This window comes from Halichoerus grypus, chromosome 14 (assembly GCF_964656455.1).
Source record: "Halichoerus grypus chromosome 14, mHalGry1.hap1.1, whole genome shotgun sequence".
NCBI classification, from domain to species: Eukaryota; Metazoa; Chordata; class Mammalia; order Carnivora; family Phocidae; genus Halichoerus; species Halichoerus grypus.
Window position 1 is genome coordinate 80,820,871 of NC_135725.1, and position 21,527 is coordinate 80,842,397.

General features: G+C 35.9%; 1 protein-coding gene and 1 long non-coding RNA gene across 10 annotated transcripts in view; one reads left to right on the forward strand and one right to left on the reverse strand.

Annotated features, from left to right (window-relative positions):
* The window catches only part of CNTRL (centriolin), an 81,386-nt gene that overhangs the window by 18,782 nt on the left and 41,077 nt on the right, over positions 1-21,527 (forward strand). For 4 of the 8 annotated variants that reach the window (XM_036107779.2, XM_078061703.1, XM_078061702.1 and 1 more), the window contains exons 7-14: positions 1,826-2,019; positions 6,790-6,846; positions 8,739-8,858; positions 9,515-9,743; positions 11,107-11,216; positions 13,370-13,564; positions 18,244-18,397; positions 19,494-19,714. In XM_036107779.2, the coding sequence (XP_035963672.2) occupies positions 1,826-2,019; positions 6,790-6,846; positions 8,739-8,858; positions 9,515-9,743; positions 11,107-11,216; positions 13,370-13,564; positions 18,244-18,397; positions 19,494-19,714 (1,280 nt within the window). Of the gene's footprint in view, positions 1-1,825; positions 2,020-6,789; positions 6,847-8,738; positions 8,859-9,514; positions 9,744-11,106; positions 11,217-13,369; positions 13,565-16,073; positions 16,232-16,253; positions 16,290-18,243; positions 18,398-19,493; positions 19,715-21,527 lie in introns of those variants that run through there. The other 4 variants (XM_078061704.1, XM_078061705.1, XM_078061706.1 and 1 more) reach the window with 3 other exon arrangements.
* On the reverse strand, positions 5,256-15,951 carry LOC118545495 (uncharacterized). 2 transcript variants are annotated; one of them, XR_013443823.1, is made up of 3 exons: positions 15,867-15,951; positions 6,151-9,712; positions 5,256-5,647 (listed from the first exon to the last, which is right to left on the reverse strand). It is a non-coding gene; the product is annotated as an uncharacterized LOC118545495 (long non-coding RNA). The 2 variants fall into 2 exon arrangements; XR_004922123.2 differs by lacking the exon at positions 15,867-15,951 and adding an exon at positions 10,304-11,188.

The following is a 21,527-nucleotide window of genomic DNA, read 5'->3' on the forward strand; positions in this document are numbered from 1 at the left end:
AGATCAGAGAAAAGAGGAAAGATTGTCTCTTGATATGAGGGACACTTTATCAGGAGGGAGCAAAAGTGTGTGCAGGTGTGGGTAGTTTTGTGGCTTTGGTGGTGGGAAAATGAGAAAGTTCCCATGGGTGGTGTCTCTTTTCTCAGTGTAATAGGAGATCATCAGCTGAGAAAGAAAATGGAAGGAGTATGGGAGGTTTGAAGAGAAAGAGAAAGGTATGAATTAACTATTTTAGAGCATTAGGAAATGAGTCTGTAGGTTCAACCATTTGAAATTGATGTTAGTCCATTTTGGCTTACAAAAACAGCAGTTTCATATGGTCTGATACAATCCTTGAGAAATATGGTAAATTTTTATTAGTTTGGATCCCCTAACTCAATATTTGTTACCCTGAGTTTATGTTTTGGAATCTTTAAAAATATAAATAGTGCATAGGAAAGTCCTCATATAAATACACTTTTGGGGGAAATGTTTAAATTACCTAGGCTTATTTATGACTCTGAATATTAATTAGGAGCCTTTAAGGTCCTTGGGATCCAGCGGTGAGCCAGACAGATGCAGTTTCTGCTTTTACAAAGCTTTATTGGGAAAGGCAGATGCATAGACATCTGACCACATTTTATAACTCGTTGTGTGATGAAGGACACAGCAGAGGTACAGGGTGACCTGAGAGCATTCCTGGGAAGCATCTCACCTGGGGAGAGGATAGAGTCAGGGCAGGCTTCTCAAAATATTTTTCAAAACTAAGACGTGGAGGGTACAAAATAGGCCAGTAGGAGATAGAGGAAGAAAGTTCCAGACAGAGGTGTGAATAAAAGCCTGCAGGGGCGCCTGGGTGGCTCAGATGGTTAAGCATCTGACTTTTGGCTTTGGCTCAGGTAGTGATTTCAGGATTGTGAGATTGAGCCCCCATGTCTGGCTCTGTGCTCAACAGGGAGTCTGCTAATCCTTCTCCCTACCCCTCTGCCTTTCCCTCTCTCTCTCTCTCTCTAAAATAAATAAAATCTTAAAAAAAAAAAAAAAGCTTGCAGGTAAGAAGAGGCATCACAAATCTCAAGAAATGGAGTCACTTCAGAAAGGCTGCAGTGGGTGTACTTGAAAATGAGGCTGGAGAGGGAGTTTGGGACCAAATCATGAAGATCTGTGTGAGTTCTTCATATAAGTTTTGGATGCTATCCTATCCATAGTAGGAAGCCTTTGAAGGATTTTTAAGATCACAGAGTATTTTGCAAACCTACTTGCAGCATCCTTTAAAGTGTAATTACTAATATCAGATAAAATAGTACATGTTTTTTAATAGGAGACCTGGAAAAAAACCTCATTTACCAACATGCTAATTGAATGAAATACTTGGAAGTAAAGTGTTATCTTTTTTCTTTTTAAGATTTATTTATTTACTTGAGAGAGAGAGAGAGAGTGCTGGAGAGCGGTGGGCGGGGGGGCGGATGCAGAGGGAGAGAATCTTCAAGCAGTCTCCGCACTGTATGTGGAGCCCGATACCGGGCCAGATCTCACAACCCTGAGATCATGACCTGAGCTGAAACCAAGAGTCGGACACTTAATAGACTGAGCCACCCAAGTGCCCTGTAATGTGTTATCTTTTAAAATTGTTATCCAAATGATAATGCGTTCTCACATTTAGATATAAATCACTTGCTCGCTCAAGATTGTCTTTTTTTTCCCCGAAACCATAGTGAATAGTCTTCAAAGTAGAATTGTATTTATATTATTCTAAGACTTCTTTTGCTATTATTTGAGAAATAGTCTTACCTTTCTTTAAGTAGAAAATATAACTATTAATAAACTATTAAATTTGTGTTGGCAGACGAGGTAGAAAGACTGGAAAGAGATCTGGAGAAGAAGATAATGGAAACTGAAGAGCTTAGGAGTGAGCAGACAAGGTTCCTTGAGGAAATTAAAAGTCAAGATAAATTGAACAAATCCCTGAAAGAGGAGGCCAGGTTACAAAAACAGAGCTATGAAGAGATGGAGAGTAACCTAAACACAAAAAATGAATTGGTAAGCCTGTGTTTTACATTGCTTTGACTATATTCTCTTGAAATAGAGAATTCTTTGTCCTTGGGTCTAAAAACAAAACTTCTTGACTGTAGAATGAGGAAGATGTGGTTTAACAGAAATTTGTGCAGAAGTTTCTACAAATTGTAGTTGACCGTGCACTGCATGACATGGGTCCCCAAAGGACGAATACTATCTTCGCTGCATTATGTGAAGTATGGTATCCAAAATAAAGGAGGACAGTGGAGCCCCACACTGAGGAGTTGGTCAGACTGCCCCTAGATGTTTGTATTTTATTTTTAACAACAACATTGTTGGTGAGACTGTATATTGGCAAAAACTTTTAGAAGGCAAATTGGCAAAATTATCCAAATTTAAAGGGACATACCCTATGTTCTATATATTAGAAATATTATATATACTTATTTAATATATAATAGTTATATATGATACACATTTCTAATACATTTTGTGGAAATTGTAGCAAGAATGTATAAAGATATTATGTATCTACACATATACACATACATACAGGGATATTCACTACAATATTGTTTATATTGTTTATAAAATATTGAAAATAGCTGAAATGTCCCTCAGTGGATATCCATCTGGTAGAATAATTGTGTTGCTATTAAAATGAGGTAGAGCTATATGTCCTGATATGGAGGTATGTCTGATCCATATTGCTATGTGAAAAAAGCAAGCTATGAAACCGTATATCAAGTACGATGCTTTATAGGTAGTATGTATAATAGTATAAGTGTATGTAGGGGAAAATGGTAGATATGTACCAAACTCTTGACAGTAGTTATTTCTGGGGAGTGGAATTATAAAGCACTTTCAAATTGCCATTTATGCATATCTGTAATGTTTAAATTTTATATAATTTGGCTTTATGGTTGAAATAGGAAGAAAAGATATTTTAGAAGAGATTTAGACAGATTAGATAGCTTATAATCAGAAGGTGCCAGACCCAGAGACTGCAAAGGCCTCAAGACCACGCCCTGTGAGGAGTGGCCAAAGCAACAGGGGTGTCCAAGCTGGAGAAGAGGCAATCTAGTGAGCTATGACAGTTACCTTCAGAGAATCAAAGGACTGTTTCATGGAAGAGGGACCAAAGTTACTGACCAGGATCCCATGAGATAAAATTAAGAAATGGCAAATCGAATTTTAACAAAACAATTTTTCATTTAGTAATAAAGAAATTTCTAGGGGCACCTGGGTGACTCTGTCAGTTGAGCATCTGACTCTTGCTTTCGGCTCAGGTCATGATCTCAAGGTCATGAGATGGAGCTCCACGCCCAGCATGGAGCCTGCTTAGGATTCTCTCTCTGACCCCTCCTCCCTTAGCCCACTGCCCCCCCCACCCCCCGCCCCGGCTCGCGCATGTGCTCGCACGCGCGCGCTCTCTCGCTCTTTCTCTCTCTCTCGGAAAAAAAAAAAAAAAGAAATTTCTAATAACTGTCCTAAGACAAAATGTGATAACTCTGGAATGGGGTTGCTGTCACTGAAACTGGCATATATGCTCAGGGCTTAGAGAAAAGATAAAAGACATTAGCTAGGGAGATGGGCTAAATGACCTTAAAAGGCCTTTTCAACCCAGAGAATCTGATTCTGTAAAATAATTAGGTTACTTTCCTTGAAGGAAAAAGTAGCTATTGCTAGTCTCTTTTTTTTTTCTTTTGACAATTCTTTTTCTGATCTGTGCATAACTTAAGAGAATTTGATTTCTCATGTAACTAATGATATCCTAGATAGTTCTCTTTCTTTTTGCACCTCCCTTTCAAGATGGGCATTCTGCCTTGAATAGACTTGCTTTGTTGACAAGAATTCTGCTTAAGCACTTTTGTTTTTTAGCAAGGAAAAAGTGTTTCCTTCTCTGTGTAGAGATGGAAATTGTTACTTGAAATCTGAATACTGACTACCTCTTTCTTGAGCTCTTCTTTGCCTGAAGAAAAAGATGATTTATAGCAGGGGGACATGATGAAAGACAGGGCATCTTTCCCAGCTCTGTCAGTTAACTATTCAGAGCATTTGTGGGTTTCTTCATATGCCTCTTATTTGCAGGTAGTTTTCAAATATGTCAGCCATATTCTGAAGGCATATTATATATGATGTTAATAATCTGATAATTATCAGTAGTTTTATATTATACATCTGTTGCTCTCTATTCCATAATTCCATAATGATGATTAATTAAATCATTGGAAACTTACGTGACAATCAATTTTATTTTAGCAGCCACCACTTAACATTTGTATGTAAAATACAAGTATAGAGGCACCTGGCTGGCTCAGTTGGTAGAGTGTATAACTCTTGATCTTGAGTTCAAGCCCCATGTTGGGTGTGGTGCCTACTTAAAAATAAATAATAAGTAAAACTTAAAAAAAGTAAAAGAAAATACAAATATAAAAATCAGTACTTACTATGGTATTACTTGATATTTGTGAACATTTAATAAATTTTCCTGACTTACTGATCTTTTTTATAACATAGAAACCATCTTTTATTACTAAGATAAAAAAACATAATTTCTATATGCAGACTCCCTGGTACATGTTAGCTAGCTCATTGAAAAACTGGGCAAGGGGTGCCTGGGTGGCTCAGTCCGTTGAGCGTCTGCCTTTGGCTCAGGTCGTAATCCCAGGACCCTGGGATCCAGCCCTGCATGGGGCTCCCTGCTCAGTGGGGAGCCTGCTTCTCCCTCTCCTGCTCCCCTTGCTTGTGCTCTCTCTCTCTCTCTCTGTCAAATAAATAAATAAAATCTTAAAAAAGGAAAAAGAAAACCTGGGCAAAATGTTGCATCTTTTGACCTTGCACTATCCCAAAATTATGGATTATTATAGTTGCTAATATTCTTTTTTCTACTTATGTTGATATGTTTGTGCTGTGAATAAATGTTTTATAAATTGTCAACAGTTTTTGCTGGGTTTATTTTCAGTAACTATTTTTGGTTAGAAGACATTGCTCTTCTTTATGTCATTGTTATTTTTATCATTAACCATTTAAAAACATATTGACATATGAAGTTAGTATATATTTATCATAACAAATTCAGACCACACAAATGTATACAGTGGAAAATGAAGGTCTCACTCTTTCCCTTCCCTGTTCTCTGGGTGTATATAATCCTTTTTAAAAGTTTTCTATGCTTAAATGTACGCATATAGTTATATAATATATATGTAATTAAATATATGTACCTTTAAATATTTTGCGATAAAAAAGAACCTTACTATATTTTTTAATTCTGCATCTTATTTTTTTACAAAGCGGTATATATATCATAGCTCTCCAAGTTAAAAAACATACCCACACACATGTGCACACACACATATACACACATATAAATCTTTTTTATTTTTTTCAAAGTCTATATTGTGTTCCATTATATGGATACACAGTAATTTATTTAACCTACTTATTGATGAATATTTAGGTTGCTTCCATTTTTTTATTAGAAACAATACACAGAGAAAATCTTTGTAAATATGTACTTATGCATTCATAATAGTAATTCCTTGGTATAAATCACTACAAGTTGGGGTGCTTGGCTGGCTCAGTCAGTAGAGCATGTGACTCTGTCTCAGGTTCATGAGTTCAAGCCCCACGTTGGGGGTAGAGGTTACTAAAAAAAATAATAATTTTAAGAAATCACTACAAATGGAATTACTGTGTAATTTGCATTTTAAATTTTGGTAAATATTAAAAGCATATACCTGCTTTATGGTTCTACAGCAGTGTGTGAAAGAACCCAATTCCCCACTTGAAATTATTATTTTGAACTTATGAATAGGATAGGAAAAAAGTGGAATCTCATTACTTTAATTTCACTTTTTTTTAGTTGTTGGAGAGTTAGTATTGCATATGTATTTATTAGCTATTTTATAAAGTCTTTAAATTTCTTTTTTCTTGTTTTAATCAACAGGCTATTTTTTATTTAAATTCAATTAATTAACATATAGTGTATTATTAGTTTCAGAGGTAGAGTTCAATGATTCATCAGTCTTGTATAACACCCAGTGCTCATTACATCCCTGTGCCCTCCTTAAGGTCCATCACCCAGTTACCCCATCCCCCCAACCCCCTCCCCTCCAGCAACCCTCATTTTTTAAATTCATGTTGTTTCACCTGTTTTTTTGCTCTTCCAAAAGACTATTCTGTTTCAAAAAGAATTCTGTATCTTATTCTAAGAGCCTACAACTGAAAAATATTTTCCATTATCTTCTGCAGAATATCTAGTGATAATATCATCTACAGTTATATAATGCTTTCCAGTTTCATAAAGTAACTCTTCACATAGTAGGTCATTTAACCTATAAAAGAAACATAGTAACATTAAAGTAAAACTTCTGGTGCCATTTAACTATAATAGTCCCCCTCTTCTGCCACCAACAAATATTAATTTAATTAACTTTAATGTTAATATTACTCTTTGTCTTTTTGCAACTTATTTAACTCCTGTTCTTCAGTTTCCTCATTTTTAATATGAGGATGATTTACCTGTCCTGCCAGCCTCACAGAGTTGTGAGGACTAAATAAGGTAATGAATATGAAAACAATTTGAATTGAATTAAGCTAAGTAATGGAAGGTGGTAAATCTGTAACATAGAATGATGATAAAATGTGTGTCCATATAAGAATGGTGCGGGTTCTAGTAACATTATCTTCCTAAGGTAAGTTGTCAGTAAAGAGCAGCTTCTATTACTACAGCTTAACTCTCCAAAGTTCTCCAGGTGACGGCCTCTGTTTGCTTTTTTCTCCTTTTAGCCCTTGTCTTGGTTTCTTGCAGATCATTTTCTGCCGATTCTTTATTCTTCCTTAAAGGTAGTTCCTTCAGGGCTGAATTGCACACTGTGTTTTTCATGGTTTGCATGATAACTTGTATTAATATGCTGTGTACATCTTAAGTGTTGAAACTGGCTTGCCTTCTCAAGAAATGTGCTTGTGTGTGTATGTGTAATTTTTTTAATGGTTGTGTACATAGGACAGTGAATTTGAATGTGAGGGAAAGAATTTGTATCATTTTTCTTACCGGTAAATATGTTAACTGCAGTCAACTCTTGATTATCCACAGCTAATACTGTAAGTAGCCTACTTTCCAGGTCCTTTGACTCCTAATTTGCTCTCATTTTTGCATTTCTTCAGCAGACATTTATTGAATGCTTACTAAATGCTAAGGCTAGTACTAAAAACACACAAAGGTAATCTAAAAATGCACAGAGTATATATTACTTGCCTGCAGAGACCAAGCCATACATTGTCCACGGTTCCAGTCGCATTTGCCTTTGTTTGGCCCTACTGCCAATGATCTTTGGGAAGAGAAACCCAAGATTAGTTGATGCTATTGGTTATGAGTTGCTTTCTTGAGATTCAGGGACTTAAAAGCATTCAGTGAAAGCATCAATGTGGGTAATGTGCTGGACACCCTGCAGCAGGACATCAAGGGCAGCATCGTATAATAGATGAAGTGTTAGATTTGAAATCAGGAGACTTGTAATTGAACTCTGCCTCTTCACTACGAGCTGTGCAACTGGGCAAGTTATTTAACCTCCTGGTGCAGCTTTTACCATTTCATACGGTAGCTGTCAAGAGTCAGTGAGATAGCACACGTTCTGGCATATGTGAGCACTTGATCAAGATTACCTGTCATTCAGGTTAGCATTACTTCCACTTGCACGGATAATCAGGAGATGACTGTAAGCTAAATCGTGCACGACTTTGAGTTCCTGGGCCTTGTAAAATGTTCATGTTTGTTTATGTTTTATTCTCTTCAGCTTGCATTATTTTCATATTAATGAAAATTTTCTGCATGTTTTTTGTCTGGTATCTACTATCTGATGCTGTCAAAAAAAAAAAAAAGGCAAAAATCACTTAGTGGACCTTTGAAATGAACTCACAGGATTGGTTCAGGAGGAAGGCGGCTGATAGTGGTAGTTAATAAAATATTTAGCTTCTGCCACTAATCTAATATGTAACTTTTGACAAGACAGTTCACCGATCTAGGACTTAATTTCTCTATTTGTAATTCAAATAATTAAATTGGATGATCTCTTCTAGTTCCAAAAATTTCTAAGAATAAGTAAAAAGTTGTAATTATAGTAGAATTACTTTATTAAAAATTTAATATTATATATTGGGATCTGATTGACCTTATTCACATCCTTTATCCTCTATTACAAAAGTACTGTTCAGAACACTGAGATACTACAGCAACAACAAGTACAATTAAAACCAATCTCTTATTTTCATCCTTCTCACTCCTTCTTGTGATTCCTTTGTAATTAATCCCAGATATCATCTCTATCCATAATTTGAAGCTATCATTAACATTGCAGAGTAAGTTAAGTAAATTAGTGTTAATTATTGAAAAATCAGGAAGCAGATACTTAATAGAGTACTTAAAAATAATGGATACAGAATTATTTTCATGTTTGGATAAAGCAAATTTAAATGATTTTTTAAATCTTTATTCCTTGTATCCTGAAATAGCATATAAACTTCAAAGGTCTTTTACGTGATCTTTTATGAAGTGATAATTTTATACTGCATTCTTTATAATACTTTAGAATGAAGGTAAAATACTGTGAATGTTCTGCTATTTGCTGTGGGGTTTAAAACAATCTAATTATTAGTTATGATGGGAACTTGCTGTGCCATTGTATCTTTATACTAACTTACTGACACTATGTGTGTTTCATATCAACTTGGGGCTGTAGCTAAAACAGAAGACCGTGGAACTAATGCGAGCATGTCAGAAACAGTATGAGATGGAACAGGAATTGGCCTTTTATAAAATTGATGCCAAATTCGAGCCACTAAATTATTACCCATCAGAGGTGAGTTTAACTTTTATTTATTTATTTACTTAGAGTTTAACATTTTAGTAATCCAAAGTTAAAGCCAACAGAGAGTGGAGTGGGGTAAGGTGGATGGTAAAAATGTTTAAGAGACTTTATCAGTAACCATTCCACTTTCTTGTTATGAGGGCATCAGCAGAGTAAACGTATTGTGGTTGAATCAGTGAATTTTTTGGTTCAGTATGTTAGAGCAGCATCCAAAAGAGATAAAAAGCCCCAAGAGAATCTGTGTGATTCCAACCAATAGTTCATAAAAAAAATCAATTACTAAAATTTATTAGACTGAGATTTTACTTACATATCAGCTAAGAAACCAAAATAAAACACCTAAATTTCTGATTGGAGAGATTAAGCAGTGCTATTAATCACAAAACTGTAGGCAGTTCTTTAATCAACCAAACTAACCCCACTTTTTGGGGATAGGAGGAATTCTTAGAGACCATTTTTTGTTTTAGTTCTTTTTTGGTATATTAAGAGTGAGATAAAAAATGGTATATATTTTTCAACTTCTAGGCATGTAGGATTAATATTTAGGCAATTCTGTGATATGTTCTTCACTAATAAAATGAATAATATCCCTCGGCTGCTTAGAAGTTACTTATTGAACCATAAATATTTACTTATTTTGCTTTTAGTATGTCGAAATTGATAAAACCCCAGATGAAAGCCCTTACATTGGCAAATCCAGATACAAGAGAAATATGTTCACTACAGAGAGTTATATCATTGCAAATGCCCAGACAGTAAAGATCAAGAAGATGGAGCCAGACGAAGGGGAACAACTCAGAAATGAGCATGTGAACTTGGGAGCCCATACATCACTGGACATACAACTGGAAGACAAAGAAAAAAAAATAAGTGCAGGTTAACAAAAGTTATTTTAAATTCTTTTAAAAATATAAAAAGATTGAATATATAGGCAAATTTTGTTTTATAATTCTTTTCATTAACATGCCTAAGGTACTTATTTTGTTGTTTACATGAAAAGCCTAAAAAAAAAGTAGTGATTCATTGAGCAAATCATTTTTTAATGATTCTTGTTATGGTTGAAAATGGAGTTCTTGACAGTAATGTGGTGGCAGCATGTCCAGGGGATCCAAGAATGCTTAAATCTTGACCTGCCAGCAGGTCTTTCTCACTGTTGGAGCTGCACATTCAAAGATATAATTGGTCATAATTGTAGCAAGTACCACTTTACTGATTATTACGCATGTAGCCAAAACCTAAAGCAGCGCTTTGAATAAGCTGGATCAGTGCACCCTCCTTAGGCTTGGGCCTAAGACCAGCTTCTGACTCTTACCAACCTGTCCCAAAACATCTAATTGAAAGGATCTTACCACTTCCTGGCAAGTCATAAAGACGAAGAAGGCAATCCAAGAGGGCTCTTAGAGACCCTGCCAATGGCATACTCTAAATCCACTTACCCAGTGAGCTGCATGGGTATGGAAGAAGAAAGCAGATCTGAGTTTATGTATCCCCCTAGTAATTGTGGCCCATTCTGGGGCTCTCACCAATCCAGTGAAGCAGCTCATCTTCCCTTGGTTGGTAGCTAAATGGAAAACATGGAAGGCCAGTAGAAAGGTTGGCTTGGAGAAGGGTTGAGAAAAGAGACTGAGTTGTCTGTCTCATACACCCTATACAAAGTTCCGGAAGAGGAAAGCAGAAATAAATCAGATATATGTGTAGACTAGCTTCAAGGGTCTCATAGTTTTATAGGAGGCAGGGAGGGAGGGAAGGAGAGAAATTGGAAATTTGAGATAGAGAGTAATTGATTTGAGATCACCCCTAGCTGGAAGACACTGTTCAGTGGTGAATTTCTTGATACCAAGCCCTATCATAAAGTAATTACCTCTAACAGACTTTTTGTAATAGCTTGAACCTAATTATAACTTAGTGACACCTAAATGCGTATTTACCAATAAATCCTTACTCTCTCAGAAGAGTTCTTTAGTGTTGGATGCATCAAGTAAGGCCCCTTTTTATGTTAAGAATTTTATGAATAAAATGATCAATTAGAGTTCAATAGCATATCAAAAAACTATTCTAGAGATTAACTGAGTGGAAAACTGTCATAAATTACTTTTCTTTTTTTTAAATTTCTGTGATCTATAACAACAGAATTTAATTGGGAGGAGGAGGTTATTGTGAAGAAAAAAAATCTGGTAGAAATTTGAGAATTCAAGATTTTTCTTGTGTGTGTCTATGTTCATGGTTTTTAAATCTGCAGCACAAACTCGACTATCAGAACTACACGATGAAATAGAAAAGGCAGAACAACAAATTTTAAAAGCTACTGAAGAATTTAAACAGCTGGAAGAAGCTATACAACTTAAAAAAGTACGTAAAAGCCAAGTAGCAATGCAGGAGGAAATGAAAAAAATGAAATGTGTTTTCTTCCTTCATAACCATGTGAAACAAATTTTAAATCAGTGCTGCCTAATTAATTACGTAGTAACAGTTTTCAGCATCAGCTGTGGTTCTAGTATTTTCCAGTTACATTTTCCTTCCATTCATGATGACATTCTATTAACATTTTATAAAGCATACAGAAATAAATTACTTATAGTTTATGTAAAAAGAGGTGTTCTGTCTACTCTATTATGAAAGTGTCTCCTTTACCCAGGGAGGTTGATGCTTCCTGTTATATTGGTTCTAATTTACTTAGGCACTACCCACCTTTAAGATCCTGGGACCTAGATTAAGAGTCAGAAGACATCTTTACTATACATGCACATTATCAAACACAAGCAGCAAAAATGTAAATGATACAAAATATGGTGAACAAAAAGATGGAGGTGTTACACTCTCAGAAATTACCAGAGTATGTCATGAAGAAATAAACAGCTCAAACCCATGATGTAATTGCATAGGGAGTATTTAAAAAGGAAGTATCTTGACAGTTTTTAAGTGTGTAAAAGGTTTTAGTTATTCGCAACTTTTAAAAATCAGTATTTCAAAATTATGTTGGTAACTGCATTCATACCATAGTAGGTAAAACAAGAATGTGAAGTCCAAATTATAGATTCTTTCAAAAGATACACTATATTGTGATTTTAAAATTATATAGTAACTAGAAATTGATTCAAGTTTATTGGAAGCTTACTATATGCTAGCTCCTGACTGGGCTGGGCCCTGAGTGATGAATAAAACAGGTATATTTCCCTCCCACATGGACAGGAAATAGGCCATGAACAAGCATTAAAAAAGTAAAAAGGAAATATAGTTAAACAACTTGTGTGTTGTAGGAAAAAAACAGAAAGTTAGGAGAGGCAATAAAAAGGATATAATTTAGATTGTGGAGCCACAAAGGCCTCTCTGAGGAGGTGACATTTGGGCTGAAACCCAAAGGATGTGAAGGAGCCAGCGAGGTAGTGTTAGGGGATCGAGTATTCCAGGCAGTGGGTGCAAAGACCTTCACACTAAAGTTTTCTCTGCCGAGGGAAGGAGACTGTGTGGAAGATGAGGTCAAAGATTATGCCAGGCTTCATAGGCTGTCCTATGGTAGAGAGTAAGGCATTTGAATTTTAGTCTGAAGGTAATGGGAAGCTTTTGAAGGACACTAGGTAGTAGAATGACTGATCCTGTTTGTATTTTTATAAGGTCACTCTGGCTACTGCCTGAGAGTGAAATAGGGTGAGGGAGACAGAAAGAATGGAGATGGGTGAATCTCCTGTGGGGCTGTTGTTCAGTACAGGCAAGAGATGGTAATGGCCTGGACTAGGGGGGCGATGGTGGATGTGGAGGGAAATAAACTGATTGTTAGCAAAATTTGGCAGGTGAACTGATCAGACTTAAAAATGGATTGAGGGGTGCCTGGCTGGTTTAGTTGGAGGAGCATTCGACTCTTGATGTTGGGGTCATGAGTTCGAGCCCCACATGGGGTGTAAAGATTACTTAAATAAATAAAAACTTAAAAAAAATGGATTGAAAGTGGGAGATGAGGTAGAGGGAGCCATCAAAAATGATTTTAATAATTAAAAAAAGAATGTTTTATAATAATGTCGACCGAAGCTTATATAGGTAGATCAATAGATGTAAATAATGTACCTAATTTTTAAATAAATGGATGCTTAGAAAATGTGCTTGAAAAGTTATTTTATGAGTACATATAAGCCTAAATTTTCATTATACTATTAATTTGCTTGACATGCTCATAACAGGGGTAAGTGCTATATAAAGTTGACTATTAATATTATGGTTATTATTGTTAATAATTTACAAGTTGCTTATACTGGAATTGACAACTTCATTTTTACCTCATAGCTTTTATGAGTTTTCATAAACTTTTATAAAATAAGATTTTCTACATGTAATAAGCATAAAAGTATAAAATATTAATGGAATGCCTAGATGACTTTAACATTTTACTTTTATTAAAAAAACTGGTAGAGCACAGAATACCTTTTTAAATTTTAGAAGTTTTCTTTAAATTTGTAAATCACTGTTGCTATCCTCTGTTAATTGTGTGTTGGGGTATGGGGGGTGATTAGGTTTCAGAATCGGAGAAAGACCTTCTTTTCAAGCAGTTGAGTGGTAGGATACAGCTTCTCAATAAATTACGCCAAGAAGCTGTGGATCTAGAAACGCAGATGGAAAAGCAAAGGCAAGAAATTGCTGAAAAGCAGAATGATATCAAGGACCTGCAAATAGCCATAGATAGCCTGGATTCCAGAGACCCAAAACATGTAAGTAAATGAAGAGATTTTGGCTTGTTCTATAGGGACTAGAATATCATTCCATCTAGACATTATGTCTCCTCATTTTTAGCCTCAGAGTTCTTTCTGAAAGTCTTTTAGTTTGCTGCACAAATTGGAGTAATACATATGTTTATGTATGCGTGTATGTCTTATCTATCTTTATGTGTATTATATATCCATATGTCTGTATATACATAACATACGTGCATATATACTTATATATAGAAGTATATATATCTCTGTGTTGAAAACAAAACCTGAGGCTTGAAGGAGATAGCTTTCAGTAGAATGATAGATGCATGGTACACTTATCTTTTTTTAAGTGGCTGTTGAATATCATTATATTCCAAATCAAGAGAAACCTGCTCCATGGTGCTGTCCAAACCTCTTACCCTTTCTCTTTTCTTGCTTTGTTTTCTTAAGAGCAAGGTGGTGAGATGAGAGAGCTGAAAGGGGTTTAGAGTCCTTTCTCTACCTCTTCTTTAATCCTTTATGCAAATATTACATTAAAGCTATTTGTTGTTTCATATTGTTTTGTTTTGTCCTTAAAAAGGAAACATTTCTCTAGACCGTGTCTTCCTAATATGTGGCGAGAGGTGGTCTGGTGGCTGCAGGATGGAGTTAGGTTCTTGTCTCTGTCTCTGAGAAGTCTTACTAATGGCTTACATTTTACCCAATATTTGTAAAAATATTAGTAAAAATATTTCCTGCATATTTCACTGCTATACTTTGAATAATAAGGTTATTTTTTAAAAGAACTTTAAAATCTCTGATTTAAGAGAAATCATAGAATTTAACATGGTAAGGACAATGCACCATCATTACTTTAAATACTGGTCAAGTTATTTGGTTATCCCTTTAAACATTTCAATAATGTATCGTAGGTAAATTTTTTTTTGCAGGCCAGCTAATTTTGACAAAAGGTAACCATATCATTCACAGAAATAAGGCCTTTTCTAACAAAAGCTTAAGTCTAAGTATTAAAATTGAAACTGAAAGAGGACTTGATTATTTTAAAGAATTTTCGTTACATGAAAAATTAGATTTTAAGTAATGTGTAATATGGTCAATAATATCTTGCCTTATTGCATTAATTTGTTTGGAAGTCTGCCACCCTATGTAGGGCTCCTAAGGACAGGAACTATATCCTACTGCTATCTGTATTCCCGGGGGCCAGCCCTATATTTATGAGTTTGCATCTGGGAAGGTAGGAAGGAACCCAGCGTATAGGCACTATCCAAAGCTCCTTTGCGGCTCCCTCCAGTACCGTGATCTATGAGTCTAATTAGAACCTAGATTGTATGTTTGCTTTTAACAAATGAGTTTGATATTCTTGGTAGACAGGGAGCCTAATCCTCATGGATTTCTGTAAAGAATTACGCAGAGAAAGGAGTTAAGTGAGAAGCAGGAATGGCATCCACATTTTGAAAGTCAGTCAGTCTCTGCTCTGTTAGAGGGGATGAAACATACAAACCTGTTTAAGGTTCCTTTTTGGTATTGTTAAAACGACTAATGGTTCGTTTTTAAGGTTATAGCTTTAGTCAAAGCCCCAGAGGGTGTCTCTTTAATTTGTTCACCCAGAGGGAGCATCTTTTTCTAGTTTGCACAAAGTCACCTTCTTGGCTAATGTTAGGCTCCTGTTAGGCATCATATTCTACAACATGTGATCATTTTAGCAAAAGGGAAAGAATCAAGTGTGGTATCCCTGCATATTTTTCTATAGATGGAGACAGATTTTATTCAGTTAACTTTTATTATCTAATCAGATAAAGTGCCTTTCTGAATAGCAAATAGAATTTAAAAGTAAAAGCTTGAGAGATTAGAAAACATTATGTGACGCTGAGATATGATGAGAACAAACACATTAAGTGCCAATGAAGTCTTCCATGTTGGGGTTTTTGCATATACTGGTGAGGAGCTTCATCACAGCATCCATAGGATTGGTGACTTTTTTTTTTTTTTTTTTTTGCAGAAGATGAAAATGTGATTTTAAAAGATTGATTTCCTAAATTCACCCTTTTAGGAAGAGGCTGAGCCCATGCTGTGCTACGGCAGTGACCCTTTACGCACAAGAGAATTAAAGGTCTACAGAGATTAATTATTTTAAAATTAGCTCAGAGCCAAACCAGTCAAGTTTTCAACAAACAGAAGCATTTAACTAGGTTTCAAAAGGAAAAAGTACTATTTAAAAATCAAATCCCATTTTAGCTATACAAAAGGTACATAGCTAGAGGCACAGACACCACAGCAGCACACATAATAAAGGAAGATTTGTGTTGTTCTTCCCTACCTGGCAATGCCCTGTGCAAGCGAAAGGCACCTAACTGTTCTCGGCGGGCAATCAGCCTGTAGTAATCTGCTGCAAAGGTTGTGCGTGATTGGCCCTTGGGAGCTTCCTGTGTTGTGATTTAAAGCGCGGAGGGTGGGGTCTGCCTACAACGCTTGCTCGTGATTGGACGAGCTGGGCTGCCGCTCACTCTGCCAGGAATGTGGTTTGAAGCTCAGGGAAGTTACTGAGGCTCGGAGGCGCTTACAAAAATGTGGCTGTCAGAGAGGGAAGTGCATGTGAATTTGAAAACAGCTTTAGAAAGCCCTCCCGCCCACTATTTCCCTGTCTCAACGGCTCAGTTTTAACAGGACAAATTTTAAGTTAAGGTATGATGATTTTCTCTCTCTTTGTGCAAAAGACTTGAAAGGAGGAGGAGTCAGAGATGTAAGTTCCTGTTTTTATAACTCGTTTGTGAGCTCCATGGTCGTGAAAATCGCAGAATGTACTTTTGTTCCCATGTGCTTAATGCAAATCATTGGCATATTGAGCTTTTTTTTTGGTCCTGCGTGTAAGGAGATTTCAGTGGAATTTTTAATGGTGAATTTTAAAGGTTTAATGGTAGAGACATGAAGGCAGCTTTTTTTTTTTTTAATTCTTTCGTGAGCCATAAAAATCCTAAATTTACTTAGAATTTAAGCTGTTATCTGCAATTACCTTCCCAGAAAGATTTCAGATGGGTATTTGGGGAGGGCAGGGAAGGAAGAATTTTGAAAACCCGATCAAGTTTTATAATAGTAAAACAAAAACGTTCTGAGCAGGCAGGCTGCCATTCACTTGTTCCTTAAAAATGAAGGGACTTCTTTCTTGTCTTTGGAGGCAGCAGAACATCTAAAATATTCTTTTATGATAAAATGAGTATTAGACTTGAGAGCTTGGAGTTGGTTCTGACTGTGATGGAGTTGTTTCTCCTGATAACTCTCTCTTAGTTTATTGTTCTGTTCCTCTGATCTTGTGGGGGCAAGCTTGAGCCATGAGGGTGTGAGTGAGAGGGAATTATTTTAATGTCTCCACAGGAACAGTTGCCTCTGAGGAGACCTGGGCAGGTCATTGGTAGATCTGGGATTCATTCTCCTCACATGTAAAAGGAAGGGTTAAACTAGACCGTTGGTTCTCAGGTTTTTTCCCCTGAGCACACCTGAAAATATAATCTAGTCTTTTCAGTTTACGTAGCTCCCAAATGCATGGCTGTCAGGGTGTGAGTGGGTATGTGAGTATGGGAAAGCTCTGCTTTCTACCAGGGGCGTAGGTCCTAATAGAGGAGTGTGCCTCCAGAGGGCCCTCCATCTTGAGAATCACTGGGCTGAATGGTTTTGGAGGTTTCTCTCAGCCCCCATTTATCAAACTGAAAAATAAAATGTTTCTTTGTATAAGGAATTGAAAATAAACCTCAATTCCAAATATTTCTTCCATGTCCATTTTTCCCTAAGAAACCTTTTTTTAAACTACATGCTTTTTTGATTAAAAAGGTGACTATTACAAAAATTTTTAGGTATTAAACATACTCATAAAAAAGAAAAAAACCTCCTGTAATCCTTCTACCCAGATATAATTTCTTTTAAAAAAAAATTTTTTTTAAAGATTTTATTTATTTATTTGACAGAGAGAAAGCACAAGCAGGGGGAGCGGCAGGCAGAGGGAGAGGGAAAAGTGGGCTCCATCCCAGGACCCTGGGATCATAGCCTGAGCCGAAGGCAGACGTTTAACCCACTGAGCCACCCAGGCGCCCCCCAGATATAATTCTTGTTAACATTTTGGAATATAGTCATTTTCTATGGATATGTGTATATATAATTAACTTTTCTGAGACCTTGTGAGAAGACACATGCAGTGCCAGGAACACTGAACTTGGGTACATTACCTCGTAGGTGTGCCCTTGGAAAAATCATTTAAATTTAACCTCCTTGATTTTCAGTTTTCACATCTAGGAAATGGAGATGATTTCCAGATCAAGTTACCATGAGATTTAAATGAAAACTACCTGTGTGAAAACAACACAGGGCCTGACACAGACTCAAATTGTTACATTTTATTTTCCATTCTTCCTTTAGAAATGTTAAGCATTATTTTTTTTTTTTTAAAGATTTTTTAATTTATTTTTTGACAGAGAAAGAGACAGCGAGAGAGGGAACACAAGCAGGGGGAGTGGGAGAGGGAGAAGCAGGCTTCCTGCTGAGCAGGGAGCCCGATGTGGGGCTCCATCCCAAGACCCTGGGACCAAGACCTGAACCGAAGGCAGATGCTTAACTGACTGAGCCACCCAGGCGCCCGCATTATTATTATTTTTAAAAGAGTTTAAAGGACTCAGGATTTTGTTGATTTCTTTTTCTTTTCAATTCAGTGCCATATGAAGGCTCAGAAAAGAGGTAAAGAACAACAACTTGACATTATGAACAAGCAGTACAAACAACTTGAAAGCCGTTTGGATGAGATACTTTCTAGAATTGCCAAAGAAACTGAAGAGATTAAGGACCTTGAACAACAGCTTACTGAAGGTGAGAATTTAAGTATGATTTAAGGTAAATCATTATTTAAATTTAAACATTTAAGATATTTCAGTATTAACAAAAGACAACTGACACCCTGTCCGGCATTAATCCACATATTAGCTGAATATGCTTCAGCTGTTCATACTAGTGTTTGATAGGGAAATATTTGCAGAGGACCCAAAAATGTTCACTAGAAGTAAAACATTTTTTCAGTTTTAGTTTTGTTGCATCGATTTCCTGGTGAGTCAGGTCATTGCATTTGGTAGGCAAGAAGTCAGTACATGATCATGATAAGCTCTGGCATGTCATTGTCTTCTTCCAAAGCCTATGATCCTTTCAGGAACAAAGAGCTCATTGACACCAGGGCATTCAGTGTCTAGTTCTAAGGGGAGTGTGGAAAGAATTTTATGATCTACATTTGCAATGCAGATTTAGATTGTGACATTGCCCTGCTAGTGGAAGAGGAAGATAATAGAGGTTGTAGTGGTGAGGGCCTAGGATGGGGTAAAAAGAGCCCACTTACCGTTTTGCCGTTATCAGCTGTGTGACGAGTTATTTCTATCTCGATCACTAGTTGTTGGGAAGATTAAATGAGGTGGTGTTCATAAAGTGCCTGGCACATAGTAGGTATGCAATATATGGTTTGGGCTTTTTTGTAAGTCTTCAAGTTACATGTTTATGCTGCCAGTTTTGGATTAGTCTTGTATGTTGAATGGTTTTATTTTGTGTATGTAGCAGCAAGGACTCAACAGTTTTATTGAACATTTTTCATTATTTTATTTGGAAATTTATTTGGAAAAGTTTATTTTCATTATTTTATTTTAAACTTCTTACAGCCCGAATTGAGCATTTTATAAGCAGTGCCCACTGAATAAACTGTTTTTATTGTATAGCTAGTTAATACTACTGTACTATGGATAATAGAGGGAAAAACAATCATTATATCTTGAAAAAGAAAAACAAGATGGTACAAATCATTGAAAGCTTGGAATTTCTTTCTTAGCCAGTAACAAATAACTAAAGAGACTAAATGCAGTAATTCTATATCTTGAAAGCATTTTCTCACATACATTATCACCTTGCCTTTTTCCATTTTGCGTAGGACAAATAGCAGCAAATGAAGCACTGAAGAAGGATTTAGAAAGTGTCATCAGTGGGTTGCAAGAATACCTGGAGACTGTCAAAGGCCAGGCCGCTCAGGCCCACAATGAGTGCAGAAAGCTACAGGATGAGAAAGAGACACTGCTGCAGAGATTGAGTGAGGTCGAGCAGGAGAGGGACCAACTGGAAATAGTGGCCATAGATGCAGAAAATATGAGGAAGGTATGATTTATTTCTTCTTGCCTGTTTCCTCAGCCTCAGAAGTAAGTGATGTCCAAATTAGGTTAGCTAAGGAAGTTAGCAACCCTGTAATTTGAAGTGACAAAAAGTATTAATGGCTACTTAATGGGGTTTTTCCCTTTAGTAGTGAAACACTTAGAATCATTATTTTTCTTTTACTAAGAAAAGGAAGATTATTCTAGCTGAGTTTTTATCCCTGAAAGGTGTTGTTATCAAAGAACGCTAAAAAATAGGAAATTGTAGCTATTACAGTTGGTTATTAAGTGTTCGTATTTTGTTATTTGTGCAGCGAAATTAAGCACAACATAATTTTCTTATTCTTGTTGTTATTCATAATTTTAACTTTGTTTTACAAAACAAGACACAGTGTTCTAAATTATACCCTTCCATACCTGGTTTGTTACCATTCATTTGGAGATTTCACTTGATCTCTTTTAGTTGTTTGACAAACTCTATCATGCATGAGAACCCAGATTCCCAAATTTCATCCCCAGTAGGACTTACTCTGGAAGTTTGAATTCATACATTTAATATTATGAAAATTCTCAGGCAGATAAAAATGACAAAAATTATATTTAACACCATGTACTCTGAACTCAGCTTAAGAAATAAAACATTGCAGATATATTTGAAACTCTCTGCGTACCTCCATACAGAGGTGACAGAATCTCATTGAATATACTTAATTCCCTGCATCTCTTTTATTATATATGTGGCTATCCATAAGCAATATGTAGCATTGTTTTGCATAATTTTAAGATTTATATAAAAGATAATCATTGTGTGCATATTCTTTGACCACTTTTTTTCTTCCTATTTCTGTTTTGGGGAATTATACACATTGATACATATAGCTGTAGTTTGCTTATTTTTATTAGTGTATACAGCATTCCATTATAGGTACTGCCACAAATTTATTGCTTATTCATTCTCCTCTTGGAGGACATTTAGGTGGTTTCTGGTCTTTTGCTATTACAATGTTGAGTGTAACATCCTTGCACACATCTTGAGCATGGGGACTATATTCAAGATTGGAACATAAGTCAGAGGGTATGTGCCCCCCCTCAACTTCACTAGACATTGTCCAATTACCATCCATAGGGATTCAGTCGGTTTCTACTCCAACCAGCAATGTGAGCACCACCATCCTTGCCAACACCTTAGTGTTATCTGACTTTTATTTTGAAATAATTTTAAATTTACAGGAGAGTTGCGAGAATAACACAAATAACGCTGTGCCATGCATTCAGAGTCATCAACTAATATTTTGCTACATTTGTTTTCTCTTTCATATATAATTTTTACATGTTTTTATATAAATTTTTTTCTAACCATTTGAGAATTAGTTGTGGACATCACCCTCCTTAGCTCCTAAATATTTCATCATGTGTTTCCTAGGAATAGGGACATTTTCTAACATAGAGTATCTAACACAGAATGATTATCACATTCAGGAAATTTAACATTTTGTCAGTCTTAGTGTTTGCCATTCTGCTGAGTTTGAAATGGTATCTTTTTATTATGAAAATTTTACATTTATAAGGAACGTTAAAAGAATAGTTCAGTGAATATCTGTGTGTTCTCCTAGATTCAAAAAATATTTTGCTGTATTTGTTTTTTTTCCCCTTGAGTTATTTGAAAGTTGCAAACATCAAGACATCATCCCTTAAGTACACATCTCTTAAAAATTAGGACATTTTCCTACATCACTACAATGCCATTATTATACCTAGAAAAATTAATAATTCCCTCATGTCATCTAATATCTGAACCGTATTCACGTTTTCCCAGTTGT